The 26302-nt window shown below is 33.9% G+C and overlaps 1 protein-coding gene across 1 annotated transcript in view; it reads left to right on the top strand.

Annotated features, from left to right (window-relative positions):
* Window positions 1-18316, top strand: part of RGS18 (regulator of G protein signaling 18) — a 23682-nt gene extending 5366 nt beyond the window's left edge. The window contains exons 4-5 of the mRNA XM_003785610.3: window positions 14472-14638; window positions 17103-18316. Coding sequence (XP_003785658.1) covers window positions 14472-14638; window positions 17103-17360 — 425 coding nt within the window. The 3' untranslated portion in view covers window positions 17361-18316. The remainder of the gene's footprint in view (window positions 1-14471; window positions 14639-17102) is intronic.
* The last annotated feature ends 7986 nt before the right edge of the window (window positions 18317-26302 follow it).

Below are 26302 nucleotides of genomic sequence, written 5' to 3'. Positions count from 1 at the left end.
ATCTCTCTCTATATACATGTATGTATATATATACGTGTATATATATATATATATACAGATATATATATATATATATATCTGTTTAAGAGAAATATCCTACACATCCAGGCACGCCAAAGACCTTGCTCTATCAAATTTTATAAATTTTCCATTTGGTTAAATGTATAATTTTCTCAAATACTTTATGTCATGTCTGTAAAAAGAAAATGGAAACTGTATTAAATTTAGTCAAATGAGAAATGAAGTGAAAATCAAACAAAATACCTTGGAAATCAGAGGTTTCAGTTTGAAAAAACAGCTGATATTGAAATTACTGTAGAACGATTTTTATCAGCTTTAGGAATGGAACCACAGAACAATGGCTGCTATCCTGGGTTTTAGAAGATTCATCAAAATTCACTCTTTGGACAGGGGAAAATAATGACCATCCCAGCAGAGAGCCAATGTGGGCCTGGGGCAGTAAATGGTGCAATTTACTTGGGGAAATTATTTTAAAGTAATCTTTTCTTGAGAAATATAATTTGAAAAAGAGAGGGTGGCTTAGGTGACAGACCATGGACTGATGAGAATAAAACAATGGTCACCAGTTTTTGCTGTTTTCTCCAGAAACCAGAGGATCCAGGGAGGTATTTTGATATTCTGCTTAATTCATCTAGTTTATCTCCTTTGTAATTAAAACAAAACAGAAGATAAAAATCTAAGGAAATCTGAACAAAGTATGGACTTCAGTTAATAGGGACGTATCAATATTAGTTCACCAAGTATAACAAATGTACCATATCAATGTAACATGTTAATATGATAATAGGTGAAGTTGAAATTGGAGTGTAGGGGAACTCTGAACTATATCTGAAACCTTCTGGAAACCTAAATCTGTTCTAAAATAACCTTTTTTAAAAATGAACTCAAACATGTTATATAGTAAATTTTAATACAATGAAGTCCCCTAATAATTTCACATCTCTTTCTCATTTATTTCTATGCTTTTGTTAGGCTAATTATTTTTTGCCATGCTTATTTTTTGGCAAATTTTTCTGAATTTTCAAAACGAATAATGAAAATCTATAATTCAAAACTGCACACACATATATATACCAGTAATTTCTGGATGCTATTTCATAAAAAGAAAAGTACTAATAAATCAAAACCAGTATCAGACCATATCTGTCATAACCATAAATTTCAAAGATAGCCTTCATCTGTTTTTTCATTGGTTGACTTTATAAAGGTAAATTCTATTAATTTGAACTTATAAAACCAATTAAAGCCAATAAAATATTATATCCATATACACACATACGTGTGTTTATTCATATACATATATTTACATGGTTCTATGTAAGGCATTTGAAAGCAAGATGATACTGATGAATAATAAATAACTGAAAATAATTGTCTAGTTTTTAAAATGCTACAGAGCATGCAAAATATCATATAGATTTTAGAAAATCATTAAAATAGGTTAAACCTATGCATGCAAGAATTAAACAGGTAATTTAAGAGGTAATTTATGAGCAGAGCAAAAGGCATGAAAATAGAGAAATAATAAGTTTTGACAGAATCTAAAAAAGCAAACAGTTTATTTTCACTAAGGCAGTGTCATAAACACATTGGAAAATCCTGCTGGGGACAAACTCTGCAAAAATTTGTGTTAGAAAGCTGCCTCTGATGGATAGAAAGGTCAAATGTTTCTGCATATAATATGGACTAGCTACAAGTTTGCTGTAAATATAAAAGCTGATCTCAAGGTAGAGACCATTTTGGAAGGAAAATGGATGAACTTGGTGACTTATTGATTGAATGAATATGTCCGCTGTAGAGTGAGAAAACAAAGGAATAGAGCAAAGAAAAGGGGTGAATTGATGATCCCTGGATTTTATTTCTATAATAAGAGAAAGATAACTATGGACAAATGGAGGTGGATAAATAAGACTTAAACAGCTTGTAGAAAGTAACAGGTAGAGTTTAAACATGTTTAGTTGGTGGTAAACCTTATCAGAAGTTTTGCAGGGTTTTGTAGGTTTTTACCTGGAATATGAAAGAGTCCCTGATTTATAGATATTTTCCAGTCATCTCAGAGAGTTGATAACTGAGGGTTGAAATGAGAGCATCATGTCTTGTGAGGGGAGCCCCTATCAGTTAGAAAAAATCTGCCCATTACTACAAACGCTTCATTTTCTCTGAGCACCTAGTCATTACAAATTATTACAGCATTTTTAATATTTTTTAGTGAGTGAGTGTACTTAGACTTTTTAACACTGTAAATTATGATTCTATTAAGTGTGTGTCTGAGGACAACTATAGTAGGATACGTAAGTCCTTGCATTCCTTCGATTTAAAAATACAAACTGATTATACTCTGTGAAGTTCTTATTAAGAAAGGGCTGCAGGAAATGCATACTTTATTTTTTGAGGAAGGAAATGAGTACTTCTCCTTATACTTTCACCTTACGGCTTTTCAAGTAACTCTTCCCAATTTTCGGTTACCAATTTGCTGCAAGATAAGGGATTCCAGTGTTCTTCTATAAAGTTACATTTCTGACTTGAGTTGACCCATAACACACACTCAATTCCTTAATCTAAGGAATAAAAACAAATAGAATTCAGTCCAAATTACAATGAATCAGATAAATAAGTCCTTATTTCAAAAGAAACCACAGCATTCAACAGCAGGCCCGAGTTACAAAGCCAGATAGCAAGGAAGAAACAATGCAATTTAGTACATAGGCTATTATACAGTACTTGGGTTTCCAACTTCAGAGTTTCTTGACTTTGTTTCATTTGGTTTCTTGGCATCAGGAAAATACTCCAACAGATGCCAGAGTTTCAATTTAGAAACATGCAATTACAAGCATTTCATATTTGTATGACACATTGAGCCAGCTTCTTCCAGTGTGAATTCTAATCCCAGGTTCTATCAAGCACTTTTGGCAGCTGCATTCGCCACTGCTGCCTTCTAAAGAACTGTTTAGTAAGCTCCTGCCTCTGTGTGAGGGACGGTCCCATCGTAACCTGACTTAATGCAGCTGCCCAAAGAGAGTAAGAGAAACGGGAAGTAACTAATATGTCAGGATGATCTAACTAGTGTGTCGGGATGATCTTGCACAACGTAGCATATTTGTTTTTAAAAAGTAATTTACTTAAATTTTATCTAAATGAACTCTTCTCATTTATCATTCATGCATTCTTTCCTTGAATTAGTATTTGTTTTTCCACTATTATATTCATCTTATGCCAGCAACCCATTCATTTTGGTTAAGGCATCCTGAACTCTCACAGCATACACAGCACTTTGCTTGGTATTAGGGCTGTGACTTCATTTTGAAGGTCTGTATCAAGCTCAAGACTAACCACAGTAACAAACGGCTTTGCATAATATTCCAGAGCACAGCAGCTGGCACGGCATCAACACTCATGCTCTGTGAATTAGTTAAAGGACTACATTTGAAATCATGTTTGTATTATTTTCTGGAAGACTTCTATTTGAATTTCATGGAGGGTGATTTTCCTCTTCAGTTTCAAATAGAATTAAGTTCACTCTTGCAATTGTCCTTCCTCAGTCCTTGGTTCATACAGAGCTATCTTGCCCATTAATTTCCATATTTCTCAACAGTAGGAACTTTGCTTTATAGCTGTTTAGTTGCAAAATTTCTATAATTTGAAACAAGATGAACCTGGGTTCCATCACCTGTGCTATCTTTTACCAGCTGGAAGATTTAGGGCAACTTACGTCTCTGAATATCAACTTCATCTATAAACATGAGTGTAATAAGACTGACTCCCACAGGGATTATGTAAAAATTAGATGGAATTGTGCCAATAAAAGGCATAGAGCTACGTGCTAAAACCTTAGACACTTAATCCTTCTAACTATTGTAAATAATATTGTTTCAAGTATCTAACCCAGTCCCTGGATTCATACTGTTTCATAAATATAATTAAGAGATAGGTAAGGAAGTTATTTCTAAGAAATAGCACTATCAGTGGTCTGTCATAGGGACAAATCCTCTTAGTTGTCCAGGCAAAACATTTTATAGTAATTGAGATATATTAATAAGAAAAGTAATGACTGTATCAGTCTGTAATCATGATGATTATTTAATATATCATTTTAGGAATAATTTGTTCATTAAAAACAAATATATACCTACTTTTGCATGACATACATCTAGAATCCAGTAATTGAAATTTTAAAAGTTCATCCCTTAACTGAGGCCAGGACAACTTAATTTTTAAACCAAAAGAAACCGACACTTACTTCTTTCTAGACTAGATCTGACCTGGAACAGACTGCTCTCTCATTTTAATGTAGCAAGCGTTGTATTTTGCCAACTTAGCTTTTTCCATTTAAATAGTAACAGAGGATCAAGTAAGGACAAGCTAAAATACCTCTTATGTACAAGGAGAAAAGGCAGTACCTATATCATCGACAAAATAATAACACCCAGTGATGCAATTTTTAATATCAGCCTAGGGCACATTTCCACATATCTGCTTTTTTAAAAAAAAAAAAAAAATCAGGGTTACCTAAAGAAGTTCTCACAATCACTTTGTTGTCTTGCTTCCAACTGTTTCTTAGTATCCAGCCAAGAAATTTTCTTCAGAAACCTGCTTTATAGCAACTACCAAGCAAAGCATACCGAGATACTGACCCTGCCATAACAAAGAAGAAACCTGAGAATTCCATGAGAAAATTAACATTTCATCAGTTCTAAAGATAGTTATTAGAGATAAATTGAGAGAATTTTTTTTAAGAATTTAATCCAGTAAAAATAGATAATAATTTTAAGGAAAAAAGACAAATCTTTCGAAAATGAAAGAGGAAGGAAGTATGGGTATTAAGCAGCTGATTTCTTTTACACTAAATATTCATCAAGGGGAAAGTTCTCAAGAAGAAATTTGTTTTACGGATCTAGCCAAGGGTGGAGATAACTACCTAAACTTCAGCTCAAGCCAGTTCGTGTACAGATGATCATTTTCACTTTTATTTTGCTTTGATAGAACTAACATTGCCCCACATTTCAGTATTCTACTTCAAGGATGATTTGGGGTTTGAAAGGCACCTTTTGTCTTAGTCTCCTTATTTCTTTCCAGGACCATTATAGAAGAAGATGGGGGGAGGGAGAACAGACAAAAAGGAAAGTTAAATCAGAGACTAGGCGATAAAACCATTTTTTTTAGTTACGTAAATGGAAAAGAAAGAGGTTTTCAAGCTGCTGTCAATTAGTAGTCAACGTTCTAAAGTCATTAGACGAAGGCTTCAGTTTCACCCATATTTTTGAGGAGACTGCAATTTAGTTTTCAGAAATTAAAGGGAAGAAGTCTTCAACAATAGCCATGGCACAAACTGGTTTTTTACAAATCCAAGTACTGAGATGCAGATGGGAAAAGGAGTTTAGGGAAAGGAAATCAAGTGGGAACACACTACAGGGCTGTAACGTCATGTGCTAACAAACCACGGGACAAGCAGCACATCTCACGCCCTGCTGTGCACCTTGGCAGTGACTTTGGTGCAGAGATACAGAATTTCACCTAAGAACCTATAGTATATTGTCAGGTATTTGGGGGAAATCTACTATGTATCAAAACGCTTCCAAGAACCATTGTCCATTTATATTTCTTTTTGACATTCTGAGAAAAGCACACTGTTCAGTGTGAGAAATAAGCCTTGAAAATAATACACTAACTGAATCAGAGAAAAGAGAAGGGTGAAATATCACTCATTGATCACGCTTGCTTCTTATCAGCGGTCAGAGTTTGCTGACTCACTTGGGAGCCCCTTAGTACAAAGGCCTTCATCACACAGTTGTGTTTGACTAAGAATTATCTCCCGAGCATCTAAGGACTGTAGGCAGCTTCTGAAGTTTGCATGTCAGTCTTGCAATGCCTTAAATTTTTATTGAGCCTAACCTTCCTTTCGTAGGCGCCCTAGTTTCTTCACTAACATCTAACTACTGACATCTGGTGGTCAGGGTCAATATACCGAGGAGAAGGAACAGCAGGACCTCTTTGACATCCCAGTAAAAACTTCAATGCAAGAGGCCGTGGTGTAGAAGAGACACGTCACCAGGTCCTTATGGTAGCAGTCAGATTTGTTCTATATTATGAAGTTTAGAAGTGGCTGTAGGTTGTTGTGTCCTTTTGTGACTACTATTTTCTTAAACGTTAAGTTCCTAGAAATCTAATCTATTAAAAAGATTCCTAGTAACATGATGCTTTATGACAACGGGGACAAATTCTATACAGAGAAGAAATAAGTGGTGACTTGTAAAGTATAATTTGAGAACTATATCAGTTTCCTTTTGCTGCTGTAACAATTTATCAAAACTTTAATAATCAAAACAGCATGATTTTATTCTCTTATAGTTCTGTAAGTCGGAAGTCTACGATGGGTCTCATTAGAATAAAATTAAGGCTTCGCCAGGCTGTTGTCCTTTTTTGGAAGGTCTAAGAATCCTTTCCTGTTCTTTTGGGTTATCAGCAAGGTACGTTTTTTACAGTTTTAAACTAAGGTTTAAAGAGAACTAAGGTTCTCTTGCTGTCTACAAACTGAGGGCCATTCACACGCTGTGGTCAGGAGATAGTTTCTCCCTACCTAATCGCATATTGAAATTTGACCCCCAGTGTGTTGGTATAGGGGGGTTGGGCCGGTGGGGAGGTGTTAGGCTCATGAGTGCAAATCCCTCAGTGATGTGGTAGTGACTTTGTCAGTGGTGAGTGAGTTCTCAATCTCTGACTGGCTTGGTTCTCAGAGAGGTGGATTAGTTCTTGGACAGTGAGTTTTTACAAAGCCTGGTGTCTCTTGGGTTTGATTCATTTTTGCACATGGAACTTCCCCTTTCATTGTTTCCACCACGTTTTGACACAGCACAGAAGCCCTCACCAGAAGATGGACAGATGCCAGTGCCTGGCTTCTTGTAAAGCTAAAGAACTGTGATCCAAATGAACCTCTTTGCTTTAACGATTACCCAGCCTCAGTATTCCTTTCCAGCAAGACAAAATAAATGAAGACACCCACCTTCTAGAATTGACCACATTCCTTGGCTCATGACCTTTTTCTTCCTTCTTGAAAGCCAACAACCAAAACTCAAGCCCTCCTTATGTCTCATCTCTCTGACCCACTCCTCTGCCTTTCTCTGCTACTTTTTTCTAACATAGAATCAGCCTGGCCTTGAACTCCTAGGTTATAGTGAACCATGCTTCAGTCTTCTTCGTACCTGGGATAACTAGCACACACCACCAAATCCAGCTTTCTGTTTTTAAGAACTCACGGGATTTAACTGATAAAATCTTATCTTATCCCTGCCTTGATAATCTTCCCAGCTCATGGTCCTTAACCATATTGCAGTTTTTTTTTCCCATGTAAGGTAACAAATTCATAGGTTCTGGGGAATAGGAAATGGACAATTTTGGAGACGTTATTTTTCCGCCTACCACAAGAAACATTGCCTTCCTGAGAGAGATAGAATTCAATTATTTTTTTTCTTTTTTTGGATTGTGAAATCTGGGGCAATTGAACTTACTTGAACCTTAGTTTCCTCATCTATGAAAATGAATATAGGATGCATTTCAGGCACCTGAATGAAAATTAAATGAGGTACTGCATATGGACGCTATTAACCTTCAAAACTTATAAACATGCCTTAATGCCAATAAAAAAAAAAAAAACTCTTAGTTATCACCATAATTCTACCAACAGAGATTCATTCATCCTGCTTCATTCTATATGGAACTTTTTATATTAGAAATAGTCATTGACCATGAAAGCAGCCAGTATAAGAAATGGAAATATAAGTGCAAATGAACTGAGCAGACTAAGAACGCTGTAAGTTCGTCATTTCACAATTTTCCAGCCATCAGGCCAGAATGGTAGCTTCCTCTTCACAAATTACTGCATTCAATTGTTTTATATGTTGTTCAGAATCTTTCCATCTACAATCATGAGAGATATTGGCATGTGATTTTCTTTCCCTTTTATTTCTTGTGGTGGTGGTGTTGTTGATGGAGAGGTATATTTGTCAGGTTTTGGTATCAGAGTTATTCTAGCCTTATGTGATGTAACAGAAAGTATTTATCCCTTGTCTGTTTTCTGGAAGAAATTGCATAAGCATTACAAAATTAGAATACGTTTTTTTTAATGTTTAATGCAATTCACCAAATAACTGCCCAGAGTTTTTTTGTTTGTTTGTTTTTCGTTTTGCTTGTTTGTTTTGGAAGGAGAGGTGTTTTATTACAAAACAATTTATGAATTGAATTAGGGATATCAGATTTTTCACTTTTTCAGTGTCAGCTTGGATAGGTTTTATTGTTCATTTAATCAATTTGCCCATTTCATATAAATTCTGTTTACTGGCATAAAGTCAGTCATAATATTCGCATACTTTTTTATAATAGCTGTACAATCCATAGTAACATTTCTGGTTTTCTTCCTAACACAAAACGGTCTTGCTAGGGGTTCTGCACTTTGATTTGACTTTATTAATCTTCTGTATATTTTGTTTTCTATTATGGAGACTTTTGCTCTTGCTTTTCTTTTCTTTTTTTTTTTTTTTTTTCCTTTCTACTTTCTGTGGGTTTAATTTGCTGTTGTTTTTCAGGCTTCTTAAAGTGGAAACTTAGCTCTTGGTTTTCATATCCTTTTTTAATACCAGCACACCATTTCATGCAATGAATTTCCATCTTAACTACTGTTTTAGTGGGTTCTCACAAATTGTGATGGGCTGTACTTTCACTATGGTTCAGTTGTAAGAATTTTTCAATTTCCTTTGTGATTTTGTATTTGACATATGGATCATTTGTGTCTAATTTTATTTCCAAATATTTAGAGCTTCTTTAGCTATGTTACTATTGTTGATTTTTAATTTACAGCCCCTTTGGGAAAATGACCTATTTGTAAGATATTAAGCTTCTGAAATTTATCTGGATTCATTTAGTCTAAATAAGTGAGTCTTACCATACTGTAAGACTTACCAGCCTGTCTTAGAAAATCTTACCATACTTACCAGCCTGTCTTAGAAAATCTTCCCGATGCATTTAAAAGAGGTGTTGTGTATAGAGTTACATAATTGTCAATTAGGTCATTTTAGGTAACAGTGTTGTTTATACTTTACATAGTATCATTGATTTCTGTCTATTTTTCTATCAAGTAATGAGTGATCAGAATTTAAATCTATAAGTATAATTTGAATTGTTCTTTTTATTAATTTTTCTTCATGTATTTCAAATCTCTGAATTGTTTATATACATTTAAGATTGTAATGTAATAGTAATGATTGGCCATTTGATTATTCTGAAATAGAAATACTCCTTATTTTGAAGTCACTTTGTCAGGCCACAGAAGAAATTTTTATTCTGATGCTTTTTGGTTTTGTTTGGTTTTGGTGAGACAGAATCTCACTCTGTTGCACTGGCTAGAGTTCTGTGGTATCGGCCTAGCTTACAGCAGCCTCAAACTCCTAGGTTTAAGAGATCCTCTTGCCTCAGCCTCACAAGTAGTTGGAACTACAGGCGCCGGCTACCACTTGTGGCTATTTTTTTCTACTTTTAGTCGAGACAGAGTCTTGGTCTTGCTCAGGCTGATCTCTAACTCCTGAGCTCCAGTGATCGTCCTGCCTCAGCCTTCCAGAGTGCCAGGATTACAGGCATGGGCCACCAGGCCTAGCCGGGATTCTTATTTTTAACCTTTTCATTGTGGATCATTTTCAGTCTTTTTCTTAGTCTTTCGATATTTTGTATTTAACATGTCTCTTGTTGCCAATGTAGAGTCTAATGTTAATTTTTAAACCAGTCTGATAACCTCTGATTTTTAAGTTGAGAGTTCGGTCCATTATAAGCTATGTCAGTGTTGAGACAGATGTTATTGAATCTTACATCTTACTATTTATTTTCTATTTGTCCACCATTTTCTTATTGATCTTCCTACTTTAGACTAAATAATTTTTATCTGATTATCTCCTAGCATATGTATCCCTTCTTCAGTCTTTCATCTGTTGTCATGCTCACCAATGAATTTTTTTAGTTTTAAATATTTTGCATTTCTAGAATGCAATTGAAGTTCTAGAATTTCAATGTGATTTTTTTTTATAATTTCAATTTCTTTGCTGAGTTTTTGCATCTGTTCACTCTGTATTTTTTAAATTTTGTGTTTTTCAAAATATTTTTAACAGATCTTCTAATGTTTTCATTATTTCTAACATTTTGGATAATTTGTGATCATTTTTTGTTGATGTTTTCTTATCAATGAACAAAATGTTGATAATAGATCATAAGTTAATAAGACAGTTCATCAAAGTTAGGAATATATTATAGAATTAAGAATATGCTTGAATAACTCATAGTGATATCCAAGAAGGAGCAATGTGTCTTTGGAAGAGTTTGTCAGCTGGTCTGAAGTCGTATAAACTGGCATCCACCACAAACTTCAGCCAGGAAGTTCTCAAAATTTATGTTGTCTTTTCGTTAGCCTGCCAAGTAGGACTCAAATCTCAGTGGAAGGTTCACATTGGCGAAACTCATAAACCTGAACTCCAACCTCATAGTATAGATTCAGAAATAAAACTGTCACCGGTAGCCATTTCTCTACTTTTTCATATGCCCAAAGAAGCCAAATCCTAATTAAAAAAAATTGATTGCCAAGGATGAAATTAGAACTTTAATTAAATGTTTAATAGCATCTGGCTAAGATAAGGATCTACTTATTAAAAGAACTGGTAGAATTTTTATTACATATACTTGTTGATGTTTAAAATAGGATAAGATTTTTTAAGTTTTTGTGATATTTTATGTTTGCTCGCTTTTTCAGGTTTTTTTAAGCTAGTACTCTACAGATAGCTCTGACGTTTCACTTAAAACACAAAGCATTTTCTAAAATTAATTTATGTTTTTAATAAAATTAAATTTGCTGTATTCATTCAATTATTTATTTTATAAAATAATTTTGAATGCTTTCTTCCTGCTGGCAAATTGGACAATGGTCTTTATCTCATGACTTTCACAGTGTAACACAGGACACAAAAGTTAAGAGCCAACTGTAATAGGATACTTTAAATGTTACTAAACATACTAGGAAGCTACATATAGAGGACACCTAACTTATTCATGAGAGGCTGGCAAAATCTTTGTAGATAAGAGACCTTTAATTTAAACCTCCAACGGACATAGGTGACACAAATTAGATTACTTTGATGAGATTAGAAAGGGAAAAGTATAGCCAATAGTAGCTAAAACTAAGAGATGCAAGATTATGGCATATGTATGCAACTATGTGTATTTCTCTGTGATTAGAGCTTATAGTGAGAAAAAGATAGTGAGTCATTATTGGTAAATTTAACTAGTAAATATTCATAATGAAATATGTACTACAGAAAGATATTAGTGACTAAAGATAATAAACCAGGAGGATAGAGAGAGAAGCAAGGCAAACCTAAAGTCACAGTCACCAATTAGAAGGTTCTTACAATAATCTACAAGAGATAATTCTGAAGAAAATACAGATTGCATAACAATAAAAATACAGATGCAGCATTTATGAAAGAAGTAAAATTGACAATATTTGATTATCAGCTGTGTGGTAGGTAAGAGGAAAATTGGGAATTCCTGAAGATAAATGCCAAGGTGCTTGTTTAAGTCCCTGAGGAGACATAATAGGAAACTTATGTAGGGAAGATCGTAGATGAAGATGATAAATGCAGCTGGAACATGACTATTTTGATGGGAAGTTCAATGGAGATGTTTCCCACATGTTGGTTGATGTGAACTTGTAGGAAAGAGGGTAGAGATGAGTCCTTAGAATCATCAGCATATTGACTGTATTTGAGTGTTGAAGTGATTTTCCAGGACATGGAATTTAAGGGAAGGATGACGAAGGATAAGCTTAGAAGAACTGGAGATGCAATAGTCATGAGATGTAAAAGGAAACTTGAGAGTTTAGATGTCATCAAAGCGCATTACAGGCAAGTCTCTACCATGCTGGCTATTGTGAAGAGACAAAGTAACATATGGACTGATAAAAAAGGTCTCTAAATATAATATTTAGTCAATCTGGGAAAAATAACTTAAGTAAAATGTTGAATAAAACCATAGTTAGTGTTTGGGAGAATAAAGCAGAGGGGATTAAGAGGTCAAGTGTAGAAAACTTAAAACTTTACATTTGTAAGAAGAAGAGATACGCCGGCAGCTAGAAGAACATTTGAAGTGAAGGGAAGATTTTTCTTAGAATGATTACTTTTAATGGAATTAAGGTCTTTTAATGTTAGCAATGTTTAGCTCAGAAAACTTTTCTTGTTTTCTCAAATTGTTTCTTATGCATCATTTTGTCTGAAGGTGCCAACACAATGCATAAAGTAGATGGGACTAATGAGATTTCCTGTGTGAGAACTTAACACTGACAGCAGAAAGAAAAATAGTCCGTAACGAAAGAATGAGACAGAATTTAAAGAAAAGATTGTTGGAAGTTATTTAAATCCAACTAAAGGGTGATTTTCTCTGAGGAAATTTATTTGAAAGATTTGTTAGAAGCATACTACTCTTCTCTCAATGCATTACAATGTAACTAGCATAGAACCAAGCAATTTCACCTCTTGAGACTTCACCCAGAGAAATGAAGACTTGCATTTATATTTTTTTTAAAAAAAACTCTACATACATATTATAGCAGTTGTATTTGTAATGACCTCAAAATAATAAATAATAATAATAAAATAATAAAAGGCTAGAAATAACCCATATGTATTTCAATGTCTTTGTGCGGTTAAGCAGATGGCATTATATCCATATCATTATCATGACATAGAATACAGCAACAAAAAGAAACAAATTATTGATTCATGCTTCACATGGAGGAATCTCTAGAGAATTATAGTGAGTGAAAAGTCACCCCAAACAAAATATACTAAGTGATTTCATTTATATAACATTTTTGACTTGACAAAATTATACCAATGAAGGGAAAATGAGTGGTTGAAGGAGGAGTTGAGTATGGGAGAGATCTGAGTGTAGTTATAAAAGGACAACATGAGTTTTATTATTCTAAAACATGATTTATCAACTAATGTCATTTCCAAGTTATGATATTTTACTATGGTTTCACAAATTGTTAATTGGTTGAAAGTGGAAAAAAAGGTACATGGAATCTCTCTATTTAATTTCCTAGAAGTGCATGTGAATCTATAATGTTATCAAAATGAAGAATTTTTATTTTTAAAATTCCTATAAGCCAAAAAGTTAGAATGTCAAAAGTAGTTGGTAGAGCATTAGTATTGAAATCAGATCATCTTAGGATTGTCCAAATTCTGCCAGTTTGTTAGCCATGTAAATTTTGTATAGAAGAGCCTTAAATAACTGAAAATCATGAAGATTATCATCACCATCATGACCTTCAGAACCACCACCACCAAAATCCTTATGGACTTCTTATGATTCACTGGTCACTCTTCTAAACTCTTTGCATATTTTAACACATTTAATATTCTAAACAGTCCTGCCACATAGATATTCATTATTATTTTAAGTTTAGGTATTGAGAAACTGAGGCACAGGATGGAAAAACAATTCACTCAGGGCCACATAATAACTAAATGAACAATTTGAGCCCCAGTAATCTTCCTCAAGACTCCATACCTGCTCTCAACATTTAATGAGGCTCAGGATAGAAACCAAAAAAAAAAGAAAGAAAGAAAGAAAGAAAGAAAGAAAGAAGAAAAAAAGCCACATGCTAAATATCTAAATGCTCAGGAATTATAGATCAAGCTAACAACTGCTGTAAAATATATATTCCATCATTGTACTTTGACAAATATATTTGAAAACTACTCGGAAGATTGCGTTTGAATTTAAAATCTTCACTAGGTTGCCCACTATGAACCTGGACACCCTTCTTTCTCTTTCCATCTATGGTTTGTTTCCACACTGAGAGGCCTCCTCGCACATTTGAGTAGACACTCCAGCCTGAAAATTAAAGCCCCATCTACACTGGAGCCTACAGATATGCACAGCAGTGAGTCAGTGCACTTCTGGGGAATAGATTTGGGAAAGAGGTCTGTGTGAACCCCAGAAACATGAAGCTTTTGGACAGAGACCACCAGGATCCAGAGCACCAGAAGCATGGTTTAGAAGTAGGTTGGATAAATTACAGTGGGAATGGCTTCCTGGCTGTATACACTATCCCCTCACAGTCTATAAAGAGCATGGATAAAAGAGACATAAAAGAAGGCCCACAGTCGGGGTCCTCTTACTCTTAGGTCGAAATGTGATAGTGACCTTATTTCAACAGAATAATACTTAGCCTTCACAGTTGCAAAAACCATATGAAGTTGGTCGTGTATATAGTGCAAAATATGGGCTGCTCTCCTGCATTAGATGGGAGGCATAGTTTCTCTGTAACTATTTTCAGTAATCCTGTAATATCAAGTAGTACATTTTCCTGGGAAAATCACATTAATATTTTACAATTGTATTATTTATTTTCATGGTAGATGGACTGGAGGCTTTTACCAGATTTCTTAAAACTGAATTCAGTGAGGAAAACATTGAGTTTTGGAAAGCCTGTGAAGATTTCAAGAAAAGCAAGGAACCTCAACAGATTATTCTTAAAGCAAAAGCAATATACGAAAAATTTATAGAGAATGACGCTCCACAGGAGGTACAGTAAAGATGATTGTGAGAATGTATAAATGCTCGAAATGTTTTTAAGATAGGATTTTTATTTTTAGGTATGTGAATTTTTTTTCAAGCTTATTTTGCAAATTGTGTTTGTAATTGACAAAATAATCATGCATGTTTCTGGGGTAGACTGTCTATTTTTATGGGGTACACTGCACAATAATCAAATCAGAGTAGTTTATATTTTTATCACTCAAGAAGCTATCATTGCTTTGCAGTGATAAAATTCAATATCCACTTTTCTAGCTATCTTAAAATATGTAATAGATTATTATTAGCTGTATTCACTCAACCATGCTATATAACACCAAATCTTATTCTTCCTATCTAAATATAATTTTGTATCCATTGACCAAATTTTCCTCCATTTGTCCATCCACCCACCCAACCCTCTTCACCCTCCCAGCTTCTGATAACCACTATTCTACTCTCTGCTTCTATAAGATCAACCTTTTTAGAATTCATCTATGATGGATTTCACACAGTATTCATTTTTTTCATGCATGGCTTATTTCATTTAACATAATGTCCTCCAGGTTTATCCATGTTATTGCAAATGATAACATTGGTTTTTTTTTAATAGCTAGATAGTATTACATTGTGTATACATACATACCACATTTTTTTAAATCTATTCATCCTTGAAGGAATATTGAGGTTGATTCAATCTCTTGGCTATTTTTGAATAGTGCTGCAATAAACATTGGATACGTGTACATATCTCTTTGAGAGATTGTTTAGCTTTATACTCAGTAGTAGAATTATTAACATGAGATGGTGGTTCTATTTTTAGTTATTTCGGGAGCCTCCATACTATTTTCCATAATGGCTGTACTAATTTACATTCCCACCAACAGTGTATAAGAGCTCTGCTTTTTCCACATTCTTGCCAGCATTTGTTGTTTTTGTCTTCTTGTTAATAGCCATTCTGACTGGAGGATATCTCACTGTGGGATTGATCTGCATTTTCCTGATGGTTACTGATGTGGAGCATTTTGTCAAAATACTATTTTGCCATGAATATGTCTTCTCTTGAGAAATACCTATACAGGTCTACATTGTTAGAAAATCTACCTACATCAGAGTAATACGTCTGCACATTCAACCTGAAAGTTTGGGATTTAGCTGATACAAAAATGGTTATATAGATTTGTACACGTATGTAAATAATGCATTGTAACATGTTAGCATGAAAGGAAAGGTTTAACTGAAGTCACACTTCAGAGCTATTTTCATCCTTGATTAAGAGTGAATACAATGAATTGTAGAGTATAAATTCATTCAGTTTTCTATTTTAATCACCCTTAACCCAAGCAACCTCACATACGGACTAAAGATTTCTATCTATGATAAAAAGCAATAGATAACAAGAAAGTTGTACTGTGTATCATTTATATTTTAGTTCATCTACCTATACAAAGTTTTGCTTGCATAAAAGGGCATTCATCTAATTTAATATAAATTAAAAGAAAATCTAATAATGAAGAGATGAAGTAAACCTACTTGGGCAAAAAGAGAAAAAGAAATTGGTTTTCCTTGACTCCAAACTCAATGTGAATGAACTGTGTGATACAATTGCTGAAATGGTTACAACATTAGCAAATATTACTTTACTACCTTCATATATGAGTCAAACAGAGTGCCTATGTTCCTATTATGCTACCTAAAAATAGTGCTTCTTCCCTGAGATAGCAGAAGTGGCAGTCTGTCACTATTCAGAGTTTTATTTGACCATACCGTAGTACTGTCTGTGGGGTAGAATTGTCTATGTGGATGCCTTTTCACAAAAAAAAAGATGCTTTTTTCTTGTTTTAATATAGTTCAATCTGTTTTTTTCCCAATGTATTATTCTGTCTTCCCCATTGCCAACCTTACATGTAGGATTAAGAAAAAAAAAAAAAAAAAGGAAGCAAGTTATCTGGTGTTTCCATAAGGGCAAAGATAAGGCCCTTAGGTGAAAATCATCCCTCACCCAAACTAGTCATTTTGGAAGTGATATAATACAAAGCATTATAGAGTTTTATATCTGCAAAACACATTCCTACTTTAGCACATGGTTGCGTAGAGAAAAGCAGCATAAGATAATGAAATAAGCATGGTGATAAGTAGAAGCCCCAGTCTGAAATCCTACATATGCCCCAAGCTCCCTGTTCCCCATAACTCAAATAACTTAACATCTGTAAAGTTTAGTTCCCCATTTTGAAAATGAGTGAATTACCCTAATGATTAATATGACCACTGTAATATTCCATTATTCTAAATTAGCAGAGTAAGAAGCACTAGGAACATAGGGAGAGAAGAAAAAGCCAGATGAAATGCTGATCCAGAACAGATCATAGGATCCCTAGACCCAGAAGAGGAAATACACTCAAGCATCCAGTACCCCACCAACGTGTATCAGTCCTGCACTGGCAATAATTACAGTATTTTTTCTGTTTATCCAGGTTAACCTTGATTTTCACACCAAAGAAATCATTGCTAAGAGCATCACCCAACCCACTCTCCACAGTTTTGATGCTGCACAAAGCAGAGTGTATCAGCTCATGGAACAAGACAGTTACACACGATTCCTGAAATCTGACATCTACTTAGATTTGATAGAAGGAAGACCTCAGAGACCAACAAATCTTAGGAGACGATCACGCTCATTTACTTGCAATGAATTCCAAGATGTAAATTCAGATGTTGCCATTTGGTTATAAAGAAAATTGATTTTTCTCATTTTGATGGCAAACTTGTACATCTGCTTCTAATATATAGCATATATATGATAAGGATTAGCTACAACTTTTAAAATGTACTACATCTGTTCCAGAAGAATTTTGAAAGTGTAAATCAAAATTTATCGCTAACAAAATGCATACTGTATCTGCCATTATATCCTGTAAAACCTTTCTTTTGACATCATTCCATTTACAGTCAGGGAAACCTATTCCTTAATTAGGCATAGAGAAGTAATAGAAATGTTTTGTAAGATCGCAGAGTTATATAAAGGTTAAAATTTTGCAAAATTGTCAATTTAATCAAATATTTATTTCATATTTTTCTAATGTAAACACATTAATACTCAAATATGTTCAGACATCATTTTCCATAACAATGACAGAGAACCTTCTCCAGTATAGAGAGTTTAGGAGTGATCCAGTTCTTACAATGCGGAAAGCTTAACATGTGTTCTTGGGTTACTAATCCTGGCTCAAGAATAGCAACAGATCATGTCTAGCTATAAGCCAGCAACAGAAACTTTGGTGATGACCTGTTCATCCCTCCAGAACTTCCAGGTTAAACATAACCTAGGTTAGTGAGTGAAAAAGAGATCCCCATGTGGACTCATTCCTGAGTCTGCCTGAATTTACCCAGTTCTAAGGAGCACTTCTGGCCACAAAAACATGACTAGATTATACAGATAGCTACATTTTAGGACTGAATACATCCCAACTTGGTACCTGCTAAGAAACTTGCTGATAAAATACTAGACAATCATTAGTTTGAATGATGATGACCAGAGGAGGTTTTTCCCAGGAGTAATTGGGTATCCAGCTTAGACTTTTAGAGTTGATGCAGTAATTAGAAATGAGAGGAGGTGAGGAAGCAAGATGCCCTGGTGATTTGGGCATCTTCCACAACACCTTCACATTCAGAAAATGTTCTCCCATTGATATAGACTTACTACAATCTTATCTAATACTTTATTATTCAAATAAAATCATACTAATACATATATATGTCTCTGTTTTAGGGAAATATTTAATTTTAAATATGTGTTATATGTTCTGTAAATATTTGTATTTAAAGATATCATAAATTTGACCTGGGGGACTGTTATAATTTTCATTGGAATGTAAAATACAATAACTTTAGTTTGTCCGTAGTAATAAACATTTTTAATTTCTTCATAGAGAAAAGTTCATGTAACCAATAAAAGTTCTTACTATCGATTACCCTTCCTATTGTTAAATAAGAAATAAACACATTTTCTTACTTTAGAATGATATTGGGAAAGAAAGCATTAATTAAGGTATTGTGTCCCTGATCTAAATGTTTATACTCCTGTAGATGTGAAAACAAAGCATCATGCACTTCAAAAAGTGCTTTTAAATTTTTTCTTGGCTAATTTCTATCCTTATTCTGTGAAAGTCTCTTTTCATAGAATTTGTTTCATACAAAGAGTTAAGACTTGATGCAAGTCTTCTGATTTCACCAGAAAATCATGTGCTGATTTTAGTAGCATTGGTGTAGAATCACAAATACACATTACATAGCTTTTTCATTTGTAATACTTTTCAAAAGCATCTAATCTCTTGATGACATTATGATTTATTCAATGAGACACTTCAAAATCAAACCAGGACTTCTTAATAAAGTTAATCCCTGACTTCAGACAGCTTGCACTTTGTGGAGAAAATAACATGAACAAATATAGAAAACAAAACTAATTGGAACACTAAAAGAAGCCAAGTAAAAATGCACAGGCAGCAAGTGTGTTGGCTGAAAGAATGAGGAAATTCATAAATGGAGACTTGACTGGAGAGCCCAATGCCTGGGCTCACGAACTGGATGGCTAATTCTTAAAAATTTACATAACCCCTAAGGACCCTTACCCTCCACATTTTTTTGTAAACATAAGGACTCAGGATATCTAATTTCTGGTGCTCCTTCTGGTCCCCAAATTCACCGGTTCTAAGTAAATGACCTGATATTCATCAAAGCACCTCTTGATTGGTGCCCAAGCAAAGAAAAGAGGCAAACTAAGTAGACTTAATAAAGGGAAGGAAACTTGAAATTAACTTAAAATGGGATGTAAGGAATGATTTTATAGGATATTTAGAAATACATGAAAGGAAAGAAATCATAGGAAATATAGCATGAATTATTTTTAAATTATTACCAAATATATGATAACAATGATTTTTAAAGTATTGGAAAGTTGAATTGGGTAATTTAGGGCACCTTAAAACTTGTAAGTAGCAGTCAGTACCCAGGCTGTGTTATACAGAATAAAAGCTCAATAAGTGATTGTGGAGTCAAATGAAATTGAAAGGAAGCCTTATAAGGAACTCTATGTAGCATTTCTGCAAAGAAGTAAAGGCTTTAAAATGTGGTGGATTTTTATTGAATCATTGGCTGTGTTCCTCATCAAGTGTACTATGTTAGAAAAGTTATCTAAATACTCTGAACATCAAATTTTTCACTTGTAATATTGGAATAAAGCTTTTACAGTGTTTTTATAATAACTAAATTATAAAATATTTGTGAAGTGCCAGGCATAGATTAATTGATGTTAGTGTGTGAATGGCATTATGGAAATTATCCCCTATGTTTAAGCATCACATTTCATTATAATAAGTTTTTCTAATAATGTTTTGGTTACAAATCAAACAAATGTCGTTTGTGATTTTCTTGAATAAACTAGGGGACAGATATTGCTCTTATCAAATCTAATAATTTTCCACTGCATAGAGAAATAAATGACATTTTACCTAAATAAAAAATAAGAAAACATTATAAACTTAAACATTCTTCTACAAGTAAAGCATAAAAAGTTTAACTTGATAGTTATATGCAGTGCAGCCCTTTTTTTAGGAGAAAAAAGTAAAAGAAAGACAAAGCATACTGAAGACATGTGCTCCTTCTTCCCCACAATGCTCAAATGTACATATGGCATTAAATACATTTAACATATTAAATTTATTTTCATTGTACCCCATTAACTAGCCTTATATTTGATTTTCTTGTTCAATTAGCATCTGCCTAAAAAAGAAGGAAAAACATCCTCAGAAATTTAAGCACAAGTGTGTTCAGCCATGTCATCTGAACACTTTTCAGTAATGAAAATGAAAGATAATGTGTAACATGTTGAATGAATGACAAATATTTATCAAATGCTTTTATTTGATTAATACTATTAGCTGCTGGACATTCAGAAGTGAGCCTAACAGAGAGAGTGACAGAAAGACAGAGAAAAAGAAAGAAAAAGAAACTCTTCAGAGTTCATTTTCTGATAAAGTTTCTATTCCAAATTATGCAGCTGAAAGCCATGCCTTTCCAGGACACTCCTTAGCATTTATTCTAAATAAGAAAACCCATCTGTTACTGATGGTGTAGATGACCATTTGTCTTTTGAATTTAGAAGTTAAGTAGTTAATTTCTTCATTTGTTTGAGAAAAACAGGGAAGATATTTTAACTTGAATAATTTTGGGAATATTTGGCCATCTTTTATAAAATGAAAGCAGAACTAAAACAGTATGAATAATATTCATGAAACCACCCTCACAAGTTGATGAAAGTGTGCAGAGTGAGAGCTAGAGGAAGGGCTCCCAGAACTCTGCCAGGAGTAGGCTATATAAAATAATGATCATACTCAGCCATTGCCCTTTTATTTATTTGATAATAATCACTATTTCTTCTGTTTGCTTCTTTAACCTGAAATGGTTTTTGAGAAAATTCCAGGTCCCTCATTCCAGTCTTAGATACACCCAGAAAAAAGGAACTGACTCAACTAGTCTTGGACCCTCCCTCCAAGGTTTTGAATTCCACCTAGATAGTGGCCCATATGAAGGAACTGATGGTTCTGCCTTGAAACTGGTCAATTAGCAGACCCCAACTGCCTAAATTCTGCCCACCAAACTGTCTTTAAAAATTAAACTGAACAGCTTATGTACAGTTGAGACAATAAATAAACAGACAACCTACACAATGGGAAAGGATATTTGCATATTATGAATGGGACAAAAGCTTGACAACTAGGATCTACATAAAACTCAAATTTATCAACAGAAATAGAGTGAACAAACCCTTACAACACTGGGCAAGAGAGATGAACAGAACCTTCTCCAAAGAAGACAGACAAGACGCTAACAAATATATCAAAAAATCCTCAATGCAAATCAAAACGACCCTGAGATATTATCTAACCCCAGTGACAATGCTGGCATGGCTGTGGAGAGAAGGGAACACTTTTACACTGCTGATGGGACTGCAAACTAATACAACCTTTTTGGAAGGAAGTATGAAAAATCCTTACATAACTCAAATTAGACATACCATTTGATCCTGTAATCCCTTACTAGGCATCTACTTAGAAGAAAAAAATTCTTTTATCATAAGGACATTTGCACTAGACTATTTATCACAACTCAATTTACAGTTGCCAAGATATGAAAACAGCCTAAATGCCCACCAACCCAGGAATGAATTAACAAGCTGTGGTATATGTATACCATGGAATACTACTCAGCCTTTAAAAAGACGGAGACTTTACATCTCTTGTATTAACCTGGATGGAGGTAGAATAAATTTTTCTTAGTAAAGCATTACAAGTTTGGAAAAGCAAGAATCCAATGTACTCAATTCTTATATGAAGGTGGTAGATGATCTAATATAAGGGGGGGAGTGGAGAGTAGGGGAATGGGGGAGAGGGGGTCATGATGTATGATATATCTCTTGGGGGAAGGACACAGTTATAAGAGGGACTTTATTTAACAAATACAATCAGTGTAACCTAATTCTTTGTACCCTCCATGAACCTCAAACAATAAAAATGCATAAATAAATAAATATAAATAAAAATCAGAAAAAGTGTTCTACAATTTCTTCATAATTTTATGTATTTTCCTAACGTTCAACAAATATTCTATGGTTTACCTGCCCTTTATAATAATACATCATTGTGCTTAGTGAATTCTGACCTCTGATATTCTTTTCGACCTATGTAACAGAACTTCCGTAAAAAATTTCTAAATCAATAGTCAATAATTTCAGAGGCTATAGTTTGGATGCCCTTTCTCTCCTATCATAAATGCTACCATTAATATTTCTTGTACCACTGTGTTGGTCATTTCATCTTCTTCCAATACATATCTAAAATAATAGATAACTAGGATCTACAGAGAACTCAGATTAATCAACATGAAAAAAGCCAATAATAGGGAAAATTTTTTTCAAAAGCCTCAAAAGTCTTTGTTCATAAACAAAACCACTAGATGAAAAAATTTTTTACTCTTTAAGAGTTCGAGTGTATTGCTCAATTATTTTGTCTCTTACCCATATGTTTCTTCCTTCCTCATCGCCTGATATCCCCCTACATATATCCTTCCTTTCACAGAAAAACATTGTGAAAAAATTATGTTCTGCTTCATTTTTATCCTTACAGTGACTATATACTGGACCAGCCATCCTAATGAAAACAATCCCCAAAACTAAACTATAAAAAAATAACATTTTTAAAGGTACAATCTGAAAACTAAAATAATTACTGGGGCCAAAAACTATGTGAAATCAGGAACACAGAGAGTTAAGCCAAGTATTAAATCCAGTTTTCATCATAAAAACAAAGCAAAACAAGTGTACAGGGATTAGCACATTCCTTTGGTAATCTAGTATGGCATCTGCTTAGTTGCTACCAGGGCAGAATATTTTCACAAACCTCCTCACTGTCCATGGTGCTGTTCTCAGTCTCATCTCTTATTTATTTATTTGTATCAATAAGTAATAATTTGGGGGTAAATTAATACTGACTCATTCTTAGATTTTGATCATCTTAAATATGTCAAAAATTCTTATGAGACTGCTTACTACAGCAAGAATGTTATATAAAAATATTTGAAAAATTGTCATCAACATGTAAAAACAATCATTTTTTCAACATTTGAACTATTGTTACACCTAAAGAGATCAAAGTATTTAAGTATGAACTAAAATGAAATCAAATCATTATCAATGATATCAGGAATAAATTTATTTAATAACCAAAATCTTGGGATTATGGATATAGAAAAAATAATAGAATATGTCGTCTATTTTTTTTTTTTTTTGAGACAGAGCCTCAAGCTATCCCCCTGGGTAGAGTGCCGTGGTATCACAGCTCGCAGCAACTTCCAACTCCTGGGCTCAAGCAAGTCTCCTGCCTCAGCCTCCCAAGTAGCTGGGATTACAGGTGCCCGCCACAATGCCTGGCTATTTTTTGGTTGCAGCCATCATTGCAAGGGTGCAACCCTGGCACCCGGGTTGGATTCGAACCTGCTAGCTTAGGTGTATGTGGCTGGTGCCTTAGCCACTTGAGTCACAGGCACCGGCCATCTATTCTTATTTTATTAAACAGAGTTCTTATAGCTCAATAAACATTTGCCATGATTCTCCACTGTCTCAGTCACTGTTAAGAATAATAGAAATACAAAGATTAATAAAATAGTACAAAGTCTATTTTTAAAAATATTGCACGAGATGATATTCCTATGCAGACAAACACAAATCAGTCATTTCAATATGACATGCAAAAGTTATACATATCTTGCCTTACCTGTCTCTAAAAATGGCATGACAGTTTCATATAATGTAGCAAAACAGCAGAATTGTGCTATTGTGTCTTCACAGTGTGTCTGAGTTTACTTTCCAGTGTGGGATTAAGTATACAATTGTTATGCTTCCACTAAAATTTACTTTTAAAAGTCAGTGTTTAGAAACTTGAACTGATCTCATGAAATAGATGAATAGGATTACGCACCTTCTAATGTGATTTGTTATAGACTAACTTTAAGTAGGAGCTCCCTGAAATGTACTTAGGTTTTATCCACTGAAAAATTACTTAACACAAATGCTTTGGAATTAAAAAATGTCCAGAGACACTGATAAATATTAACAAAAAAATAAGGTAAAACAACAAAATAGGGTGGTGCCTGTGGCTCAAGGAGTAGGATGCCAGCCCCATATGCCAGAGGTGGTAGGTTCAAACCCAGCCCTGGCCAAAAAAAAAGAAAAAAAAAAAACCTGAATAAATAAATAAAACAAAATGAAATTGCTGGAAAAATCATGTCCTATAAAATTATATTTATGTTTTTCATATATTTATCTCTTCTGAAATATAATAAACACATGATCTTTAAAAAAACCCAAATGATGATGGGGAAAACATAATTTTATAGACTGGTCTTGCTTCACTTTTTCTTTTTATTATTATTATTATTTTTTGTAGTGAACTTGGGGCAGACTTTTGTTAAAAAATTAGATTTATAAATAACTGATCATAGTAATTAGAGAAAATCAATAAAATAGTAATTGTTATACCTTTTTTTTCACTTTTTTCTTTCAAAATATTTACTGGGTTGTCCTATAGTCTTCTCACGGTCTGGATTTTGCTAAGCATATTTCCACATTTAGCATACTCTTCTTTTACTTATATTTTCTATAATTTTTAGTTAGACTTTAAGGCTTCATCAGATTTAAGTTTTACTTTTTTAAATTGTTGTATTTATTTTTACATACACATGCGATTATTAGGTTTCCACTTTTTGCCTTCACAGAATTAAAAAGGCAACAATAACAATGTTAAAGATAAGGACTAGAAACAAAAACCTTGTAAAGAATGAATAAAGATGAATATATTTAGAAAAGAAATCAGATGATTGCTGCAACGAAGTGTTAAGCAATAATAATAATAGTAATGCAAAGAAAGCAACATTCACCTTGTCAAATAAGAGTATAACTATAAAAGAATGCTTTGACTCTGAGGTTCGGTATAGAGTCATCAATTAACTTCTTACTGTTTTTTTTCAAAGTCTCAAAAAATAGACAACTAATATTTCTAAATAAAAATAAAGTTTCAAAAAACAGATCATACCAAATCTTATAGACAACAGAAAAAGAAGTAATAAAGAAGAGTAAAGCAAGTCTAGAAGCAGACATACCAGCAAAATAGGGTAATAGCTCTAAAAACAAATGTTTTATGACCCTAGTGCATATTATGGGGTGTTTCTGAGTAACAAAAGATTTGAAATGTTTGAAATTGTCTATTCAAAGCATGACACTGCTTGGATAATGGAAATCCATTTGATTACTAGCAACATAAATTATGCAATCTGCAGATTTCTTAAATTTTATTTCAACATTAAACACTATTGCTGGGAGGTAATCAGAGATCAGGCTCCATTGAGCTATCACATTTATAGGTCAGAATAAGAAAATTATCTCTGGAATAATTTAAAACATCCCCTATCTCCCAATGTAGTGAAATAATTTCTGCAGTATATATATCAGCTCTTCTAGGTAGGTCTGGTAAAATTCACACGTGAATCCATTTGCTCTGGGACTTTTTGTTGCTATTATTGGAGCGTTTTTATTCCCCTCCCAAAAGTGTTAGTCTGTAGCCTTTGTTGGGTAAGAACTTTTGGCTTTGCTTGTGGGTACTTCAGTGAAGGTCTAGGTTCTGAATAGATGCCTTGGTTATATTAATAGGAATCCTTAGTGTGGTGTTTTTCTTAGTTGTTTGTTTGTTTGTAGTTATTTGTTGTCAGAGTGGCTAGCTATGTGTGTGAGCAAATTTCCTGTCTCTCATGAGGAAGGACAGAGTTCTTAGAAATCCTCTCTCTTTCTGTAACCTTGTGGTTTTCTTAACAGTTGGAATTTTATCGGCATGCCTGTTTCATCCCTGAGACAGTAGTTGGTGCTTGTGGGCAAGAATCAAGCAAGCCCTATATGCTTGAGTTAGCAAATGCTGAAAAGGGCTGTGCAAATTGACCTGCCTGCCAGAGGGTGGTGCTTACTGGAAGGAACAAACTGCAGAGTTGTTTTCTGGTCCTGTGACCATCTGTACCCCCTCAAAAGAAGCATTCAAGTCCCCCAGATGGTGGATGTGGTACTGGAATGTCC

This window comes from Otolemur garnettii, unplaced genomic scaffold (genome assembly GCF_000181295.1).
Source record: "Otolemur garnettii isolate 467f Iridium unplaced genomic scaffold, OtoGar3 scaffold00016, whole genome shotgun sequence".
Taxonomy (NCBI): domain Eukaryota; kingdom Metazoa; phylum Chordata; class Mammalia; order Primates; family Galagidae; genus Otolemur; species Otolemur garnettii.
The sequence above is the reverse complement of the archived record's forward strand: the minus strand, read 5'-3'. Positions and strand labels throughout refer to the sequence as shown.